At 41.3% G+C, this 22348-nt stretch overlaps 2 protein-coding genes across 21 annotated transcripts in view; both read right to left on the bottom strand.

The window, feature by feature from the left end:
- Positions 1 to 8014, bottom strand: part of LOC110502429 (tetratricopeptide repeat protein 27) — a 158340-nt gene extending 150326 nt beyond the window's left edge. The window contains exon 1 of the mRNA XM_036960856.1: positions 7578 to 8014. The gene's annotated coding sequence lies outside the window, so the exon portion shown is untranslated. The remainder of the gene's footprint in view (positions 1 to 7577) is intronic.
- A 9206-nt stretch (positions 8015 to 17220) lies between these two features.
- The window catches only part of LOC110502424 (baculoviral IAP repeat-containing protein 6), a 140767-nt gene continuing 135639 nt past the window's right edge, over positions 17221 to 22348 (bottom strand). For all 20 annotated transcript variants that reach the window (XM_036959768.1, XM_036959775.1, XM_036959781.1 and 17 more), the window contains 2 exons: positions 19353 to 19487; positions 17221 to 18128 (listed from right to left, as the gene is read on the bottom strand). In XM_036959768.1, coding sequence (XP_036815663.1) covers positions 17949 to 18128; positions 19353 to 19487 — 315 coding nt within the window. In that variant the 3' untranslated portion in view covers positions 17221 to 17948. The remainder of the gene's footprint in view (positions 18129 to 19352; positions 19488 to 22348) is intronic.

Genomic DNA, 22348 nt, shown 5'->3' with positions numbered 1-22348 from the left:
ACATATTCAGAGATGTGTTTTCTGTGTGTGCGCATCTGAGATAATGGGTGGATCAAATATGATAGACCATGTAAAAAGAAAGTCGTTAGTTCTTCTGACACCATCACAATTTTGCCATTGTGTGTCCATTGTTTTTACTTATTTTAATGACACACACACACAGCTCAACAAAATAAAGGGAACACTTAAACAACACAATGTAACTCCAAGTCAATCACACTTCTGTGAAATCAAACTGTCCACTTAGGGAGCAACACTGATTGACAATAAATTTCACATGCTGTTGTGCAAATGGAATAGACAACAGGTGGAAATTATAGGCAATTAGCAAGACACCCCCAATAAAGGAGTGGTTCTGCAGGTGGGGACCACAGACCAGTTCTCAGTTCCTATGCTTCCTGGCTGATGTTTTGGTCACTTTTGAATGCTGGCGGTCCTTTCACTCTACTGGTAGCGTGAGACGGAGTCTACAACCCACACAAGTGGCTCAGGTAGTGCAGCTCATCCAGGATGGCACATCAATGCGAGCTGTGGCAAGAAGGTTTGCTGTGTCTGTCAGCGTAGTGTCCAGAGCATGGAGGCGCTACCAGGAGACATGCCAGTACATCAGGAGACGTGGAGGAGGCCGTAGGACGGCAACAACCCAGCAGCAGGACCGCTACCTCCGCCTTTGTGCAAGGAGGAGCAGGAGGAGCACTGCCAGAGCCCTGCAAAATGACCTCCAGCAGGCCACAAATGTGCATGTGTCTGCTCAAACGGTCAGAAACAGACTCCATGAGGGTGGTATGAGGGCCCGACGTCCACAGGTGGGGGTTGTGCTTACAGCCCAACACCGTGCAGGATGTTTTTCATTTGCCAGAGAACACCAAGATTGGCAAATTCGCCACTGGAGTCCCTGTGCTCTTCACAGATGAAAGCAGGTTCACACTGAGCACATGTGACAGACGTGACAGAGTCTGGAGACGCCGTGGAGACGCCGTCTGCTGCCTGCAACATCCTCCAGCATGACCGGTTTGGCGGTGGGTCAGTCATGGTGTGGGGTGGCATTTCTTTGGGGGGCCGCACATCCCTCCATGTGCTCGCCAGAGGTAGGCTGACTGCCATTAGGTACCGAGATGAGATCCTCAGACCCCTTGTGAGACCATATGCTGGTGCGGTTGGACCTGGGTTCCTCCTAATGCAAGACAATGCTAGACCTCATGTGGCTGGAGTGTCAGCAGTTCCTGCAAGAGGAAGGCATTGATTCTATGGACTGGCCCGCCCGTTCCCCAGACCTGAATCCAATTGAGCACATCATGTCTCGCTCCATCCACCAACGAACGCCACGTTGCACCACAGACTGTCCAGGAGTTGGCGGATGCTTTAGTCCAGGTCTGGGAGGAGATCCCTCAGGAGACCATCCGCCACCTCATCAGGAGCATGCCCAGGCGTTGTAGGGAGGTCATACAGGCACGTGGAGGCCACACACACTACTGAGCCTCATTTTAAGGACATTACATCAAAGTTGGATCAGCCTGTAGTGTGGTTTTCCACTTTAATTTTGAGTGTGACTCCAAATCCAGACCTCCATGGGTTGATAAATTTGATTTCCATTGATCATTTTTGTGTGATTTTGCTGTCAACACATTCAACTATGTAAATAAAAAAGTATTGAATAAGAATATTTCATTCATTCAGATCTAGGATGTGTTATTTTAGTGTTCCCTTTATTTTTTTGAGCAGTATATATATTATATATATATATATTTATTTATTTATTACAGTGGCCCAGCCAGTCCACAAGGTGGCGCAGCACCTTTCTTACATTATCTGGTGAGAACCCTGGTGGTCCCAGAACCATTACGACACCAGGGTGGAGAAAATGAAGCATCCCGCTGGACCTAGCCAGCAGATTACGAGCCAGCAGATGCAATCATGTAATAGTAGAATGCACAAGCGCAATATTGAAATTAAGTAGTGCATCATCAGTTCCTCTTGTCATGTTAGTCATTTCATACCTTAGAGAGCTATTATAACTTGGGATAATTGATCTGGACATTTCTGACATGTCTGCTAACTAAATTTGCCCATACATACTGTTTTATTCAAATATCACATGAATACACAGGCATGGCAAAATATATAGAATTACAAAAATTGATTTGTACCCAATGTTTTCAGAACTTTTAGTTCCATGACTGATCAAAACTTGATTTCTAATGGCTCCCTCTTGTCTGTCTGCAGCAGACATATGGTGAGCAATGATCATAGAACATTGAATCACAAAAATAACAGCACACATATAGAATCATGAAAATCGCAATACATATCGTTTCGGCACCTAAGTATCGTAAGGTCCCTGACAATTCCCAGCCCTGCTAGTTAGCAGTAGCCATTACAGAACAGCACATTGTTTTGAACATCAAATGAGCTGATTGGCTGGCACGGCCATTCCAAAATGGCTGATGTGGCTACTGCTAGCTAGCTAGCTAGCATGAGGACAAATAGGAATCTGCTGGCTACGCTGCACCATACACTCTGCTTTGCTCCACAACATAACCACTCTCATTCTGTTTCTCACAGATCATTAGTGCAAAACTTCAGTTAATATCCTGGGCGTTTATTGGCTTAAATCACTCAACACAACAGGTTCTTATTAGACAGGCTTCTAGTCGAGCCTGGTGTCTATTTCCTTAAAGCACACATCTTTTCTTCATTTGCAAAGTTCATTGTTTAATTCCAGCGTTCACCTACAGAATGTTTATATATTTCTTCATTTCCTGCAATAATGTGTTATTTACACAATGTCACATTTGTCTCATTATGACTCTATATTTAAAAACAACCCTTGCCTTAAATGTCTAAGAAAATTGAGGAGAGAGGAAACCACAACTTAACTAGGTCTATAAATCAATGCACTAACTGTTAAATGTGACTGGGTTTATAAAATCATAGATATATATAAAAAATATAAAAAAACATTCAAAAACACACTGCCAGTTAGGACACACCTACTCATTCAAGGGTTTTTCTACATTGTAGAATAATAGTGAAAACATCAAAACTATGAAATAATACATATGGAATCATGTATCCAAAAAAGTGTTAAACCAAAATATATTTATATGAGATTCTTCAAAGTAACCACCCTTTGCCTAGAGGACAGCTTTGCACACTTTTCATTCTCTCAACCAGCTTCCCTGGAATGCTTTTTCAAAAGTCTTGAAGGAGTTCCCACATATGCTGGCTGCTGTTCCTTCACTCTGCGGTCCAACTCATCCCAAATCATCTCAATTGGGTTGAGGTCGGGTAAATCTGGAGGCCTGGTCATCTGATGCAGCACGCCATCACTTTCCTTCTTGGTCAGATAGCCCTTACACAGCCTGGAGGTGTGTTGGGTTATTGTCCTGTTGAAAAACAAATGTCCCACTAAGCGCAAACCAGATGGGATGGCGTATCGCTGCAGAATGCTGTGGTAGCCATGCTGGTTAAGTGTGCCTTGAATTCTAAATAAATCAGACAATGTCACCAGCAAAGCACCACCACACCACCTCCTCCATGCTTTATGGTGGGAACCACACATGCGGAGATCATCCGTTAATCAACTCCGCGTCTCACAAAAGACACAGGAGTTGGAACCAAAAATCTCAAATTTGGACTCATCAGACCAAAGGACAGATTTACACCGGTCTAAAGTCCATTGCTCGTGTTTCTTGGCCCAAGCGAATCTCTTATTATTATTGGTGTCCTTTAATAGTTGTTTCTTTGAAACAATTCGACCATGAAGACCTGATTCACACAGTCTCCTCTGAACAGTTGATGTTGAGATGTGCCTGTTACTTGAACTCCGAAGCATTTATTTGGGCTGCAATTTCTGAGGCTGTTCTGCAGCAGAGGTAACTCTGGGTCTTCCTTTCCGGTCCTCATGAGAGAGTTTCATCATAGCGCTTGATGGTTTTTGTAACTGCACTTGAAGAAACATTCAAAGTTCTTGAAATTTTCCAGATTGACTGACCTTCATGTCTTAAAGTCATTAGTAGGTTTAATATAGCAGCCTTGTATAAGCACCATCAAGCTGTAAGTCTAAGAGCGCATCCTGTTGAGTCTTAATACCGTCACTTACTTAGGCCTATATTTCAATACTTACAGTGCATTCTGAAAGTATTCAGACTCAGACTTTTTCCACATTTTGTTACGTTACAGCCTTATTCTAAAACGGATTAAATCGTTTCCCTCCCTCATCAATCTACACACAATACCCCATGATGATAAAAGCTATAACAGGTTTAGACATTCTTGCTAATTTATAAAAAATATTTTTAAAATAATACCACATTTACATAAGTATTCAGACTCTTTACTGTGAGCAAGCTTTTGGGTGTTGGAAGGGCATTACTGAAGGGGGAGGAATTTTGATTGATAAAGATAAGTGTAGCTATGAGGCCAAGGCGTCTCGGCCTGGTATAATTGCATTTAATGCAATTGGTGTGCTACGCTTCAGCTTCTCTCCAGCTTTCATTAGTTCTTTATTTGAACAGGGATGCCTGTGGTGCTCATTAGCATTGATTGCATTGTGCTCACCTGATGAGAGTGAGGAAAGGCCTGAGAGACAGAGAGAGAGAGAGTAATGGGAAGGAGGAGAGGCTGGGTGTGCAGTAAAATAACTGGTAAACCTGAGCAAACTAAAACATCCCTGCAAGCTGACAGACATGTGCGGCAGGTAGCCTAGTGGTTAAGGGCATTGGGCCAGTAACCGAAAGGTTGCTAGTTCGAATCCCGAGCTAAATAACTATAAAAATGCATTACGTCCCAAAAATCTCTCCTTGCTCCTGAAGTGTGCACCTCTTCACAACTGCCAACAAAAATAGAATCCATGATGGGTAGTGAACAAGTGCACCAGGATTTGGGGAGAAAGGAGAGATTATTGGGACAAATGTTTTCAATACACAATGTCATAGTAGAAATCAAGAAAACCAATCATACATTCCTAACTGTCTTGTCATTTCAATATAATGCCATGTGTTTTGAGACTGATATTCAATGACAACCTGATATGCACCAAATGCTATTCTATTTCAGATTTGTCACGGAACAACAGAACAGCAATTATGGAAAACAATTCGACCTCAAAATTAGACAATTCATAAAATGGTTCTCACATTAAGCAGTCCTTAATGTAAGGCAAATCCATATGAATTGCCCAGGGCCTCAATATTCAAGTAACATTTCATCTATTACATTAGCGTAGATTTCGTAACTAGTCAGTGCAACAGCCTCATCTCTCTCCTACAAGCACGGGAACAGGAAGGTAACTACATTGTGTCATCGGTGTAAACGTGTTGGATTTAAACAACAAAAAACTTGCAGTGTAATGAAACAGGGCTAACGCTTCATTCACAATATATCATTTCAATCCAGCCTGATGTCAAAAATTGCAGAGAAGTGACGTCTTAAAATCACAGCCTAGTTTGCTTTATCCAAATATGACCAAAATATGTCATGTCTATTCCGACAACAGCCCAGACAACCATTACTTAGTTAGTGCTACATCACTTAACACAGCTACTGTGCCATCAGTGACTGGATGATGGGCGAGAATTATGACAGGATTGATTATTGTGCAAAGCCAGTGACCTCGGATTTAGCACAAATGAGCATACATACATACATAAAGAAAATAGCCGAGCATACATACATGTCAAGAAAATAGCCGAGCATATAGCCGCAGTGCATGGTGATTGTCCAGAGAGACTTAACGTTTTCCCATCACCGGGGCTGGGATGTTTGCCCCACGTGCGTGGCCGCAGCCTCAATGCAGTAAATTGACAAAAGAGTGTTCAGCGAAAGAGCCTGACAGCAATTAACTCACTATTGCTGCCTCTCATATTATTATATAATGTAGCAAGAAAACATTACAGAGACCAAGCTACTCATTAGTTTTGCTAGACATCTAGCTCCCGGCAAGTTATCACAGGCTGCTCGCACACTTGTGTTGTGAACAACATTAGCATGAGCAAAAGTAGTGGGATCTCCGGTTGGCCTTCAAAATAAAAGTAAAAGTCCCCCCATTGCAAACGGTAAAAATAGTGGAATCATGCCACAATTGGCTTAGTTAATCCTAAACAAGGTTGGAACATTAAATAAATTCAACAAAATGACAATTATTTAATTGTACACAAAAAAGTTTAAAATATGTTGGAAATTTAACTGTGGATGTATTAAGACTTCACATATAATAACTACAACGCTAATATTTGTGAAAACTCCTCAGTTGTGTTCTGTGAGTGCCACTGAGTAGGCTGATAACCCATTTAATGGACCCAAGATCCATAGGTAAGATGTACATTGCAATATGTACAGTAAGGGCTCCCGAGTGGGCAGCGGTCTAAGACACTGCATCTCAGTGCAAGAGGCGTCACTACAGTCCCTGGTTTGAATCCAGGCTGTATCACATCTGGCTGTGATTGGGAGTTCCATAGAGCGGCGCACAATTGGCCCAGCATCATCCGGGTTTGGCCTGGGTAGGCCGTCATTGTAAATAAGAATTTGTTGGTAACACTTGCCAAGTTAAATAAAGGTTAAATAAATAAATAAAATACTAATAAAATTGTCCAATGCACATAATAGGCCGAATAGTGTGGTGATTTCCCACAGGTAAAGTCCCTCACTAAAAGCTGTAAAGCTAATATTTGTGAAAACTCCTTAGAATTGTAATCTGTGGGAGTCACTGAGTAGGCTGGTAAAGCTGTACGTACATTGCAATATAATGCAATTCTGAAATCTAATACAAGCAGTGCAATTTCAACAGGTTTTTTGTTCGTTTTTTGTCCAATTAACTAATTGTCTTTTGTGGAATTTACATAAGATTCCTACCTTGTTTAGTATTATCTAGTCTAATTGTGGCATGATTTCACAACGTTTAACCTTTGCAAGTGTCAATGGGGGACTTTTATTATGCAGGCTAACCGCCGATTACACTATTGTTGCTGCTTATGTTGTTCACGGCACACTGGTGGCTCACACGTAGGAGGGTGAGATTTGGCATAGCCTCGGGCGAGATAGCTACCGATATAACAATATTGTGATAATAACGTAGCTAGCTATAGTTGGGTTTAAAAGTAACAGTATGAGTCTATGATATTAATATTCAGTCAATTGCACGTGCCAAAATTTGACTACTCTGCGGTGTAGTGAGCCACTACTCCATTCTCGGCTCGTGTTAACCGTTAAAGTTAGATTCTAAGGTGTCTCCCACAAATTGACAGCTAGTTGTTTCCAACCTGTGTTGTCATGAACTAACTAACTAGTAAGTTTCAAGGAATCAGAACACGTTGCCCAAATATTTAACATTTAAACATTCCACATTCAAATTACGCTATCACACCATTGACAAACCGACTGACAGTGGCTAACTGCGAGCCATGCATTTCTTCGTCTCCACATTATTATTTTAGTTAGCTAGCTACTCATTAGCTGAACGTATTAGCCACCAGCGTTATTTGTGACGGTAGCTACAATACTCACAAAACTAGGTAAACTACACCAAAATGTACAATTTGATTTATACTGCTTGTCGAATAAATTATTAATAATCTCACCTGCAGCGCTGAAAACATTCTGCTTCCATTCAGTTGCCTCGCCGCTTGGTTTCAGAAAACCCCGGAGCACGGGAATCTCAGCGTCCCGCAACATCCCCAAATGTGATTTGCAGCAGTCTTACAATGAAGTCAATACTGTTTCCAACCGGGATCGGCATAATTGTAAATTGACAATATATACCCTTACTGCTGTAATGTAGGTTATTTCAACTCAATGGTATACATTTGTGTATTTCAACCCATGTACTGTGAGTGACATCAGTGTGCAGCCATGACAGATAGTCATTGCATCATGGGAAACCTAATAAGGAGGGTGCTGGCATTGATACTTTTCTAATATCTCTGGTGCTGGTCGTGCAAGTGACTTTGGTGCCTGTGAAGAACAGCTGCCTCACAGGCTGATGTTTGCGCCACTGCTGCCTCACAGGCTGATGTTTAACCAACTCCGCCCATTCTTTCCCAGCCAATCAAAGAATGCTGCCTCACAAGCTGACGAGAGAGTGGTGAGGAGGAGGAGTCTACAATGTCCAGAATGGACTTCGCCATTCATTTTCTGTATTCAGGGTTCACTCAAACAGCGTTTTAAGCTTTGTTTTAATATTTACAATCTCTGCTGATTTCAGGATTGTATAATAATAATAATGTATATCGATTTGCTCTCCTTAAATTGAAGTTTTCTGATTTATGCCTTTCATTTTCTGAATTATTTGCTCAAACTTTTCGTCACCAGCTCCTGATATCAGGGCATAAAAACTACAATCTGTATCCTGAATTATGTGGGCGCACTAAGGCTCAAACTAGTTTTTCCATGGTTTTCTCTGGCAAAACTAGCTGGCTAGGTGAACTATGCTAGTTTCCTCATTGCCAAACTTCATATATACTTCATTATATACAAAGGGTCAGCAGAGATCCTCCTCCTTACCACTCTATACCCAAATAATGTTGTTGACTCGTCCCATACTCGTATTTGTGGCCAAAGCATAAATTTGAGAAAACAGTAAAAATAAACAGTAAATATAAATGCTTACTATTTCCTCATAGAAGCTGATGTCATTCTGAGTGGGATGAGCTGGACGGTATACACCCACACCATTTTGTTGTTGGTATACACCTACACCATTCCAACACAGAAAATATGATTTTTAACATACTTAATAAAAAAATGGAAGAAAAACTATTTCCTTCATATTGTAATTAATTAAAGGTCATATTTCATATAAATATGGAAATACTGGACAGTTACTTTAAAGGTTAGTGGGTCTCAAAGCTAGCAGTTTCACCCACAGCCTCCGAGGCTAGTCTATGTGCAAGGCTCCTCGGAGGCTGATCAGAGTAAATAGGGACCTTACAGGGTGGTCTATAATAAATGTTCCTTGCAGGCTGGTCAGTGTAAATAGGGGCCTCGCAGGCTGGTTTATAATAAAGGTTCCTTGCAGGCTGGTCAGTGTAAATAGGGGCCTCGCAGTCTAGTCTATAAGGGCTTCCGAGTGGCGCAGCATTCTAAGGCACTGCATCTCAGTGCTAGAGGTGTCACTACAGACCCTGCTTCTGTTGTATCCTGAGCAGCAGTACGACTGGGAGTCACTGGGACCCTACAGAGATGTCACTCCTGTCATCCTCCCCTGGAGGAGTAGAGGGAGAGGGACGTCACCGCTCTACTGTGGGACAACATGGCCCTCCTCTACCCTAGCAGAATTAAGGTACTCTCCATGGATTAATAACAAATATACTCCTACATTTGATTTAGTTTTGTCATTTGTCTTTTTCAGAGGGGGGTTACAGGTGCATAAACAATCAAATAAATGCATACAAAGATAACCCCTCCCACCTCAGTCCCCATCCAAGTGCCCGTATCTTCCCTCCTTCCCACCAAGAAACCCTGCCTCCTAACCCATCCCACCCAGCAACCAAGGTTGCTTATCAGTCCCCCTCCCCATTCATCCTAAGTCTCCACTTACATTCCCCCAGCCCCCTACAAAGACCAAAGATCCCCTTCCCGTACCACCTCTTCTCTGTGGGCCTGAATGGAAAGAAAGTAACAAAAGTCTAAATAAATATATATAATTGGTTTGTACTGTATGTGTGGGGCTTTAGCGGAGATTGTTCATTACAGATTCAAGTATATTTGTCCAGGCCTCAATTGTTCCTTTAAAAATAATAATAATATTTAACCTTTATTAAACTAGGCAAGTGGGAGAGAGTGAAGTGGGAGAGAGTGAGGTGGTTGCCATGTTAGAGCCCAGCAGTGATCTTTCTTGATTGATTGAGAAATTCAAGGGGCTATCATCATTAAGTAACATAATAGATGGAAAGCATTGAACATTTAAATTACAAATGAATTTTGTTACTTTACTCCCGAAGCATTTAACTGAAGGGCAAGATTAACGCTCTCCTTCTGTCCCATCAGGAATACTGACATAAGGCTGCAGGGTGTGGTGCTGCGTAGGCATCTCCAAATCAGAGCTGCTGCCCCTGGGATTGGTCCCAGACCGTCTAATGCGGCAGGGGTCATAACCTTTTACAATAGAGATGACATTCACATGTTGATCTGTCCTATATTTTGTGTCCTCATAGTACTCTCAGATCATTGTTTGCATAAATAGATTAAGGAAAAATCTATGAAACTTTAGATAGTCAAATATTCAGTGGTGATTGTGTGGAAAACTAAAATGGACAGTTAGTGACGTAATACAGTTATTTTGAAAATGTTATTCTTTATCCCTAATTGAACCCTAAGCTGTACCCTACATCCCTTTGGAGATATGGGAGGACTTGACATGTACACTACCGGTCAAAAGTTTTAGAACCCCTACTCATTCAAGGGTTTTTCTTTATTTTTACTATTTTCTACATTGTAGAATTATATATAGACATCAAAACTATGAAATAACACATATGGAATCATGTAGTAACCAAAAAAGTGTTAAACAAAGGTAGCGAGGTAGTCACCTGGAATGCAATTAACAGGTGTGCCTTATAAGTTAATTTGTGGAATTTCTTTGAAATCATGTAGTAACCAAAAAAGTGTGAAACAAATCTAAATATATTTTATATATGATATTCTTCAAATAGCCACCCTTTGCCTTGATGACAGCTTTGCACACTCTTTGCATTCTCTCAACCAGCTTCACCTGGAATGCTTTTCCAACAGTCTTGAAGGTGTTCCCACATATGCTGAGCATTTGTTGCTGTTTTTTCTTCACTCTGCACTCCGATTCATCCCAAACCATCTCAATTTGGTTGAGGTCTAGGGATTGTGGAGGCCAGGTCATCTGATGCAGCACTCCATCACTCTCCTTCTTGGTAAAATATCCCTTACACAGTCTGGAGGTGTGTTGGGTCATTGTCCTGTTGAAAAACAAATGATAGTCCCACTAAGCCCAAACCAGTTGGGATGGCGTATCGCTGCAGTATTCTATGGTAGCCATGCTGGATAAGTGTAAATTAAATTCTAAATAAATCACAGACTGCGTCACCAGCAAAGCACCCTCACACCATAACACCTTCTCCAAGATTTACAGTGTGAAATACACATGCAGAGATCATCCATTCACCCACATCGGGCCTCACAAAGACATGGTGGTTGGAACCAAAAATCTCAAATTTGGACTCTAGACCAAAGGACACATTTCCACTGGTCTAATGTCCATTGCTTGTATTTCTTGGCCCAAGCAAGTCTCTTCTTCTTATTGGCGTCCTTTAATAGTGGTTTCTTTGCAGCAATTCGACCACGAAGGCCTGATTCACACAGTCTCCTCTGAACAGTTGATGTTGAGATGTGCCTGTTACTTGAACTCTGTGAAGCATTTATTTGGGCTGCAATTTCTAATGAACTTATCCTCTACAGCAGAGGTAACTTTGGGTCTTCCATTCCTGTGGCAGGCCTCATGAGAGCCAGTTTCATCATAGCGCTTGATGGTTTTTGTGACAGCACTTGAAGAAATGTTCAAAGTTCATGAAATTTTCCAGATTGGCTGACCTTCATGTCTTAAAGTAATGGTGGACTGTCGTTTCTCTTTACTTTTTGAGCTATTCTTAATATGGCCATAATATGGACTTGGTCTTTTACCAAATAGGGCTATCTTCTGTATATCACCCCTACCTTGTCACAACACAACTGATTGGATCACGCGCATTAAGAAGAAAATAAATTCCACAAATTGACTTATAACAAGGCACACCTGCTAATTGCATTCCAGGTGACTACCTCACTACCTTTGTTTAACACTTTTTTGGTTACTACATGATTCCATGTGTTATTTAATAGTGTTGATGTCTTCACTATTATTCTACAATATAGAAAATTGTAAAAATAAAGATAAACCCTTGAATGAGTAGGTGTGTCTAAACCTTTGACTGGTAGTGTAAGTAGTATCATAATGGCTTTATTAGCCCTACCAGTTTTACAAGTGGATAAACAGTGCATCAGGAGTCCTGTGATATTGTACACAATCCATTAGACAAGGAGCCATTTCCCAGACAAAGATTAAGCCTGGTCCTTGACTAAAAAGCATGTTCAACTGAGAATTTCCATTGACAGTGCTTTTTTGTCCATGACTAATATGACTACAGCTCAGCATTCAGCACTATAGTACCCTCGAAGCTCATTATTAAGCTTGCTGGTGCAGGTCTCAACCTCGCCCTGTTTGATTGGGTCCTGGAATTCCTGACGGGCCGCCCCCCAGATGGTGAAGGTAGGAAACAACATCTCCACTTCGCTGATCCTGAACACTGGGGCCCCACAAGGGTGCGTGCTCAGCCCCCTCCTGTACTCCCTGGTGTCAGGAAAACAACCTCTCACTCAACGTCAACAAAACAAAGGAGATAATAATGGACTTCAGGAAACAGCAGAGGGATCACCCCCCCTATCCACAGAGACGGGACAGCAGTGGAGAAGGTGGAAAGTTTCAAGTTCCTCGGCATACACAACACGGACAACCTGAAATGGTCCACCTACACAGACAGTGTGGTGAAGAAGGCGCAACAGCTACAGCACCTCTTCAACCTCAGGAGACTGAAGAAATGTGGCATGTCACTTAAAACCCTCACAAACTTCCACAGATGCACAATTGAGAGCATCCTGTCGGGCTGTATCACAGCCTGGTACGGTAACTGCACCCCCGACAACCGCAGGGTTCTCCAGAGGGTGGTGCGGTCTGCACAACACTGGGGGCAAACTACCTGCCCTCCAGGACTCCTACAGAACCCGATGTCACAAGAAAGCCAAAAAGATCATCAAGGACAACAACCACCCGAGCCACTGCCTGTTCGCCCCTCTACCATCCAGAAGACGAGGTCAGTCTCTCTGGGACCGAGAGACTGAAAAATAGCTTCTATCGCAAGGCCATCAGACTGTTAAACAGCCATCACTAACACAGAGAGGCTGCTGCCTACATACTGTACAGACTTGAAATCAATGGCCACTCTAATAAATGGATCACTAGTCACTTTATTAATGGCACTTTAATAATGAAGTTTACATATCTTGCACTACTCATCCCAGATGTATATACTTTATTTTATACCATCTATTGCATCTCGTCTATGTCGGTTGGTCATGGCCCATTCATATATTTGTCCACTCTTATTCCATCCCTTTACTTAGATGTGTGTATTAGGTAGTTATTGTGGAATTGTTAAATTACTTGTTAGATATTGCTGCACTGTCGGAACTAGAAGCACAAGCATTTCGCTACACTCACAATAACATCTGGTAACCATGTGTATGTGACCAATACGATTTGATTAGGCTAAATCAATGTCTGGGAAACCAGCCCTAAGAGTACCCTAAAAATTCAATCTAAAACTTTGGGGCCTATTGCAACCATCGATAGCCACCAGATTATCGCCAGCTGATCTCTCGTTAAACCATCAATACTAGCTAAATGAACTCGCATAGCAGTCACTTGTGCGCTTCGCACAAGGGCCATGGCTATTTTCCCTTTTTGTCTGTGATCTGGCTAGTGTAAATGTGTTAGTGAAATGTAATCTTATTTTCTATTGAGTAGAGCACAGATGCCAGATAATCACTGGTCAAACCAAAAATGATATAATGGAAATGGAAGGAACTGTCCCTAGCTGAAACTGGCATCTCTGTATCTGTTTTGTTTCAAGGTTGAGTGGTTGGAAGACCAATAGTAATGAATATATATATATTTTTTTGAATTACGACTCAGGTGACTACATGGGTTGTGTCGTGTCATAACGCTTTGAGCATTTGACTTAATACCTTTCAGCCAATCTGTCATCTTTCTGTAGGATCCTGGGGGGAATTGGAAGGTTCTCCTCTTTATAAAAATCAGATGGGTGATTTATCTTGATCATGCTAAGTGGCTCCCAGAGGGAGTTTGTGTGTGTGTGCGCAGAAGGAACGTTTAGGGAGAGGCATATGAGTTACAGGAATTCACTAGAAGCATGCAGGTGAGGCACTGTCTATCCCCACCAAAACCTGTAGTACTGTGCCACAAATGGGAGCAAGAGGAGGGATTGTACTTGAAATAGGTTGATTACCCTACATTTATTGTTTGCTCTTTCATGGGATGAGAACAGTCGTGATGTAGTGATGAACATGACCCCACAACATCACCACTAATGAACAATTATCATGAAAGGACTACTACAGTCATAGCCTTTACTTGTGCAGAGCTTCTCACAAAATATTTCCTTGAGCAGGGCATTAAGTCACATGGACTCTTAATGAAAATGATCCCATGGCTGGCTGACCTTTTCTTCTCCACTGTCAGTGGTTTACTCCAGTGAGACTCTAGTACGGTATGCTGCTCCTGGAGATAAAGCCAGTGAGTAAGCCTATTGTTTGACATGAGACAAAAACAACATCAAAATGATTCAGAGCGCCAGCATGGCGCATTGATAGAGCTCTCGGCTGTTTTTCTCAAAGCATGGGAGGCTCTAGTCTAAGGTTTGTTTTCTCCACCACTCGTTCTCCTTTCCCCTCCCCATCTCCCCTTTCCTCCTATTTGTGCATTACATTTAAGAGAAGTGTGCTTGAGCGTGTCATGGAATTCTTCACAGGCTCTTTGGAGTGGCTTTGAGGAACGGAAGAAAGACCATGGTGAATAGGGCTGTGATTTACCTTTCCAGAGGCATGCTTCCAATTTAAAGAGCTGTCAAGGACACACCACTGTTCAACTGATGAGAGGTCATTTTCAAGACTTTCTTTCAGGGGAAACAAACAAAAGATTTGCTGTTAAAGACAACAGCTGACACCTGCAGTGCGCAGATGCTGTTTGAAGCTCAGGCTACCAAACCATACATCCAAAGCTCCAACACGCATACTATTCTCACATTGATTGCCAGAGCAGTGTGAAGAGAAATTGTTTTTAAAAAAAATCCCCAGACACCCGTGTTTTTTACTGCTCTATAAATGTATACAAAGGAAGGTGTGTTCGTGCTTGGGGAGATAAGGGAGATGTTGACTTTCATTGTTGCAGTCTGAATTATGTCTGTTTGGAAGCCTATTGTAGCTTGTTCTTCTACTTTTGGAGAGGCCATGAAACATTACCTCATCAGTCCTGCAGGAAAGGGCTGAGCTTGGCTCTTTCAAAACAGAGTACCTTTCTTTGAAAGCAAGTCTGTGCACACTGGCAGATAGCTAGCCAGGTTTCATTGCCAAGGTTAAATGATACCAAACCACACCACCAAAAGCTGAGTGAGGCTACCATCTCCTATAACAAACCAGGGGCTGTGTGAATAACACAATCTACTGGTAAAATACAAAAGATGGTTTAAGTTAGAAGGAAAAATGTACAATGAAAACCAGTGCCCTAGAAACAATTGTACATTAATTCAATTATCAAAACATTTTGGAAAAGGTAATATATTGCAATAAGAAATGAGACAAAAACAAACAGCATCAAACTCACCGTTCAACATTTCAAGTGTTTCATTAGGATTGATTCCCGACAATTCATTCAAACCCTGCTGTAGGTACTCTGTAGCCCATAGGATTGTCACATACCATGTTGTGAAAGATTCTCCAAATGGCGCTTTACACTCAATGCATTTTCCAGAAGGCATTTCTCCCTCTACTTCACTGTGAGGTTTAAAGCATAGGATGAAAATTGCATAGTGGGGGGCTAAATCACAGAAGCACATCCACCGTGCTATTCTCCTTCATCCTACACCATAATCCGTGTATCCAAGCTCGCTGTACAGCAGTTTTGTCAGTCATTCCCAAAGGCAGAGTTCATTGTGGGAAAGGGATAGCAAGAAAGGAAAAGGTGAGTCTTCTCAGTGAGTCTCAATGTTGCACAGTCTTCATATAGAACTGTTGAGATGTATTAATTATATTTGGTTAGGAGACACCTAGCACAACATACAGCCAGCCATGATTCACACTACATCAAGCTGGATGTTGACTTTGGTAATTACATTATGATAGTAAAATGCAAAAGCCAATATAAGCAGTGGTATAAAGTACTTAAGTAAAAATACTTTAAAGTACTAATTAGGTAGGTATTTTGGGGTATCGGTACTTTACGATTTGTATTTTTGACAACTTTAACTCCACTACATTCCTAAAGAAAATAATGTACTTTTTACTCCATACATTATCCCTGACACCCAAAAGTACTTGTTACATTTTAAATGCTTAGCGGGACAGAAAAATTGTCCAATTCCCACACTTATCAAGAGAACATGCCTGGTCATCCCTACTACCTCAGATCTGGCGGACCACTAAACACAAATGCTTCCTTTGTAAATTATGTGTTGGAGTGTGCCGCTGGCTATCCGTAAATAAAAATAAAAAAACAAGAAACTCATGCCATCTGGTTAAGGAATTTGAAATTATTTATACTTTTAATTTTGGTACTGTAGCAAATTTAAAACCAAATACTTTTACTCAAGTAGTATTTTACTTGATTTTCACTTGAGTCATTTTTTATATGAAGCTTTACTTTTACTCAAGTATGACAACTGGGTACTTTCTCCACCACTGAATATGAGCTCATCTATCTTATGGTAAGGAGGTTAGGAAGGCTCTACCCTCAGAGGACTGACAGTTGTGGAAGGCCAAACTAGCAATGGAAACAATCGGCAACCCAAAAACTGTACCAGCAAAGACAAAAGTATATCTAAACATGTTACTCGTATACACAGTAGATAGCCTGTTTCCCTGCACTGGGCCTCATCTGACTGTACAGTAGCAGCTCATGCGCCTATGTGGATTGGCACCATGTTTTCCTTTATATATACTTTTAGATCAGAGATTCCAAGTGTTGTTCAAAAATGCAGAAAGAACCATTCGCACAATCAATAAACATTTTCAAGCTCCATTTAATGTCCTACCAAAAGGAGTATGTGACTGAACCGGGATGGAGTAAAGTAGGAAGTGCTTTATCTTTTACTGGAATCAAATTAAAATAGACGAAGGGATTTTAGCCAAACAGTGGAATGATGTGTGTAGAAATGTCAAATAATCAGTGAATAAACTCTTTCAAAGTATCTGGTGGTATTGATGTCAATGTAGATAAAAAGGCACATGCCAGCTTGGCATCTTATGAGAATTGTTTAACACACACAATCGCATACACATGCAGAAGCATTCACATACATATCCCAAGCACATCTTACATACACTCATCTACACAATCAGATCAGTGTATATATAGGGGGCAAAGTAAAACAGGTTGCATTTATTAAACTTGCATTGAATTAGTGGGGCAAAAAAAAAAAACGTGTGCATTTTTTTCAACAGCCTGTAAAAAAAAAAAAGGTAAGTAATCATAGCAATTAAGAACGTCCATTTCAGCCTTTATTGAAGTTTACAGGATCCTGTAGAAATCAATGGGCAACCAGAAGATTTCTCAAATTCAGGAAAGTGTATGTGTTCTTTTAAATAGTATCCTTAAAGAATGACCAATACATTCTTGGTTACAACTGTTCTTGCGCTAACAGTCCATTTTTTTTGTTGAAATTAACATTCATTAAACATTCTCTAAAGGTATGCTAGTTCCCTTATATATTCTGTGATTCCCTCTGTCATTATGTATACATAAACAAGTTTAATAACATACCAATCAGTGGTTAATTCACAATTGAAAAAAAAAAGCACAAAAAGTTTACACTTTTACAGGTAAATAAAAGAATTTGTTTGTCAACTGTTTCCTTAAGGGCATAGCATAGTTCGGAGTTTTGTCTTATTTTTGTTGGTTTGTATGCAGTTTCATTCTCATCTTTTTTCTTTGTCCTATTTTTTCAGCTATTACATAATTAGATTCTTACATACAAATATTGACAAAATGGTGGCTTGTGCTTCGAAGCCTTCAAAGTCTATTTAATAACAATAGTAATAGTCGTGAGGAGGAGTAGCCGCGGCTAAGGGTGGAGGGGTGCAGGGAAGGGCAGGACTCATAGCAGGCCCTCACTGCAGGGGGCGTCTTGGCTGCCGCTTGGCTTCTCCGCATCCTGATTGGGCAGCTCTTTGACCATGAGGGCGGCACTCTTCTCTGAGAACTCCTCCCCGTCAGGCTCCAGGCCCTCGGGGCAGGGCAGCTTCAGCAGTTCCTCTCGTAGCTGGGCCGTGTGCCTCTGAATGGGGGAGAGGGACAGAGGACACAGGGTTACCACCACAGGGCTCAGTTCAGAGCTACTATTTGCTGTGATGGGGCAAGTACAAACATGGGCTCTTACAAGGAAACTGATTTATACTCTACCCCACAGTTATGACAAGGCCTGTGAACTCTAAAAACTCTTCCAAACCAATACAAATTTCAAGCCCTTCATTTAAAAAGATGCACAATGTAGAAATCACTTCACCATTTCCTGGTTGCTAAAATGTTGGCCTAATTTCAGTTTGTGGCAAAACAAGCAAGTGTAGTATAGAGAGTCATTGTATGATCTAAATCATAGCTAAATATATTTTCTATAAACAAAATATAGTATTTTCAGCTGTTGTACAAAGCCTAAAGTAAAAGACACAAAAACAAAACTTTAAAAAAGGAAGCATAGAAGTAGTGCCCATAGAACAGATCTACCGCTTCTTACACTTGCTTTCAATGAGAATGACAGATCAAGAACTCACATTTCTGTGTGAATTTTGTCAGGTCGCCCAAAAAGTTACATATTGTAGCTTGAAGTTTGTCCAAAATACTCTTGAGCTCACATGAATCCATTCCAGTTGCCTTCTCAGCGCCAAATCAGAGTATCTCTGTGACGAGAGCATACAGTAAACCAATGAAAAATGACCACTTCCAGCACTTTACCTTAAATGTTTTACCAAAAAAACAAAACAATGTGCACCAAAACAAACCCATCGTTTCAGAACCTAAACCTGTTTTCTGGAGCAAGAGGAAAAACCATGAAGGTAATGGGACTACACAGACCTCTGTAGCCCTGCTTTAAAAACAGCACCGAGTGCTTCCACAGCACTGTGCTGCGGCCCCTCTGTCTTTTATCAGTGTGTCGGGGAGATTATTTACACTGGGTATTAATTGTGGTTATTAAAAGCCAGAGGAACGGAGTCTGGCTGCCAGTGAGCTTAGGGAAGTAGGACGCAGGTCCCTGATCTGTTCCTCCATGGCTGCCTCGAGACTGTCAAGAGGGGGAAGCCGGCTAGTGCATGAATCAAGCCTGTCCACCATGCATAAAACACCAGGGATGTCACTCTCCTCCTGAGAAACCAATTCAGACTTCCTTAACCAGGACTGTGTGTATACATATAAGTGAAAGGGGGATGGGGTATTCACTTCTGTGGAGAAGGACAAAATTCTGATACAATGCGAGGTCTCCTGTAGATGAATAGTGTTTGTTTACCTTCAACGCAGCAGCGTGATGGGACATGGTGCGGCCCACTCTCTTGTCACTGCTGTACTGCTGGATGTCTGCGATCCACTCCTCACACTGCGCCATGACTTCCACCCGCTTCAGGTAGAAGTGCTTGTGTATCACCTGGGGATTACAACACAGCCATGAGACTCAGAAACAACATGCAACACATGCACCTGCAGGTCCTCATTATTGAAACTCATCTCTAGTTTATAGCCATTTTGTTTTTAGGAGTTTTTTCTGTCTGTATGACCTGACCAGGAACATCTCTGGGCCCTAGTTAGAATGCTTGAAATATGCTGAGAAATGTAGACGTTGCATCCATGACACACTGGATAATGAAAATGACCATAATGAAAATATAATTCAAATTTTCCGATTGTTCTTCAACTGAACTGCTGTCCTAAGGCCCAGATGATGGAATAGTGAAATGAGAGCCAGCAAGTTTTGGATTAAATTTCCCATGGTTCATACTGGAAAGGACAAATGGTGAGCGCAGTGAAAATATGTATTTTTTCCGCAAAATTCTGATCAGGCCCCTCCAGGTGCCGTAACGGTCAGTGCTATCCGGGATCCCTACACTACACCACTAACCCCTACCTTAACCCTTACAATTTTAAAATGACAACTTCAATGGGGTAGGTATGTCCCAAGGATCCCAGATAGTAAGGACCTTGCCCCAACTTCTCCCTACCCAATTGGTAAGTTTATGAAGCTGAAAAAGCAGGATGTTGTGAAGAAAAGCATAACCTCTGAAAGTTCTCCTCTGCAGCGGGAAGCAGCAAGAGAACTGCTCGTTTCACTGACTGGGAAGGGAGTTGGATATCTGCAGTCAGGCTGCTTTGAAGTGGAGCGTTAACAGAAGCGCCATCTCTCCACTGAAAATGTTTTGGAGGAGAAGTGCTATGACGTCTCCCTTGACTGAGTTCTCTAGGTCTGCACAGATCCTGAGATGCTGGTTATGTATAAGAATTTTACGCCAAATGAACTGATAAGCAGAGTGATTTCTGTCATTATTTTTTTTTTAAATTCAGATCCCCAATAGCTGTTGAAGAACCAGCAGCTATTCTTCCTGGGATCTACACAAAACATAGTGTTCGTTATTTTGTCACGTTCTAATGGACAAGAACAGCAACACAAATTTGAACTAAGAACACTACATATGACATTTTTTTACATAATTAAAATGAGAAAAGAAAGCTTCTCCCAGCCACTGTTCTGGACTTGGGGACTGTGAAGAGACCCCTGATTGCGTGTCTTGTAGGGTACGTATACATGTTTGCGCTATGTTTTGCCCAGACATTTGGGTACTTTCAGCATGTCAATACTTCTTACAAAAACCAGCAGTGATGCAGTAATTGTCTCCTCTACTCTGAACCAGGAGACTGACATGCATGTTATTGACATACGCCCCTCTGTGTACATTTGATGGCCAGACGTGCTGCTCTGTTCTGGGCCAGCTGCAGCTTTTCTAGGTTCTTTTTTCCACACCTGATCATACAACTGGGCAATAGCCAAGATGCGACAAAACCAGAGCTTGCAGAACTTGTTTGGTTGCATGTGATGTTAAAAAAAGCAGATTCTCTCCATTACAGACAGACCTCTCCCCATCTTTACAACGGAATCAATATTATTTGACCATGTAAGTCTACAATCTAATAGTGCTGAGCGATTAACCGTAATGTCGGTTATTTTTCAGTTTTTAAAACAACTAATTGACATTGGTTCAATTATTTGAATTCCATGACTTTTTCCTTCTCTATAGATAAATCCAAACAAGCCCCAACTATGCGATGTAGTAGGGAGTTGTAGTTTCCAACAGGCCAATATTCTACATAGTTTAGGGCAGAAAACTTGGTAATTAACTACAATGACCATAATACATTGGGTGCCTACTGGTCTGGTCTGTGGTTCTTTTACGCATGCTATGTCAGGTTATTGCGCAGACAGAGTGTGAGAGAAGAATGGCATCAAGAGGGATAAGAGCAGTTGCTTTGGAAGGTCTACCTGAAAATACATGATCTTAGTGATTGATAGTTGGTATTAAGCAGTCAAACGTGCCTTATTTACTTTGAAGAATTACTAAAAAGGTGATTTTGTCAGACACCATAAGCAGCAGCTCTCTAGAGATGACTTGGAGTGAAATAACAAACTAAATCAAATTAAACAAATCTAATGTACACAACTGAAATGTGAATAAATGGTAAATAAGTGATAAGCAGTAATGGGCAGTCACTACCATCAAGGGACTTTTATTAATTGTGCCACTCCCAAGTTAATTTCCTCCCCCAGGTTAGATTAATGTCATATTGTAGGCTTCCCTTCTCGTAGGCCTATTACGTCATTTGTATTGCTCTGTCAGTGTCAGCAGAGTAGGCTACTCTGTAATTATTGTTGTATTAAGAAGATTATTCTGATGTCTCCAGTCATATAAAGTGTAGCAGAATTGCATGAAAGGTGTCTATAACAAGGCCAAGAAGAGCATCTGATCTACTGTTGCCTATAGCCTAGGTCTACTCTACTCCACTACCCGCTCAGCCATGCATTGAACGGTCTTTTTATTTTTTTACAAACAGTGATTGAGTTATATTATTAGCCTAAATTATGACCATCCAATCTACACACAAGTCGGCAAATGCGATGATGCATGGAAGGCTTTATTATAAAAGGTGCTTTAAAAAAAAAAAATGGTGAAAATTAGCCCCCCCAAACTTGAAACTCACGTGCCGCTTAAGGCTAAAGAAAAACAGCTAGCCAAACAGTCTGGTTGGTGAACACCTGAGTTAAACGGTAACTACAGAAAAAAATATAAAATCTCAGATTATGAGGCTGGCTCTGTATGGGACACAGGCACATTATGGGACACAGGCCAGGTCATTATACATTTATTTATTTTTTATAATAAGACAATCGTTGCAACCAAATCATGTGCTGGTGTCACCAGTGGATAAAGTAGAACACTGAGGATTAAAATCCAATACCAT

Source organism: Oncorhynchus mykiss, chromosome 23, assembly GCF_013265735.2.
Source record: "Oncorhynchus mykiss isolate Arlee chromosome 23, USDA_OmykA_1.1, whole genome shotgun sequence".
NCBI classification, from domain to species: domain Eukaryota; kingdom Metazoa; phylum Chordata; class Actinopteri; order Salmoniformes; family Salmonidae; genus Oncorhynchus; species Oncorhynchus mykiss.
Note: the sequence above shows the minus strand (reverse complement) of the source record. Positions and strands in the feature narration are given on the sequence as shown.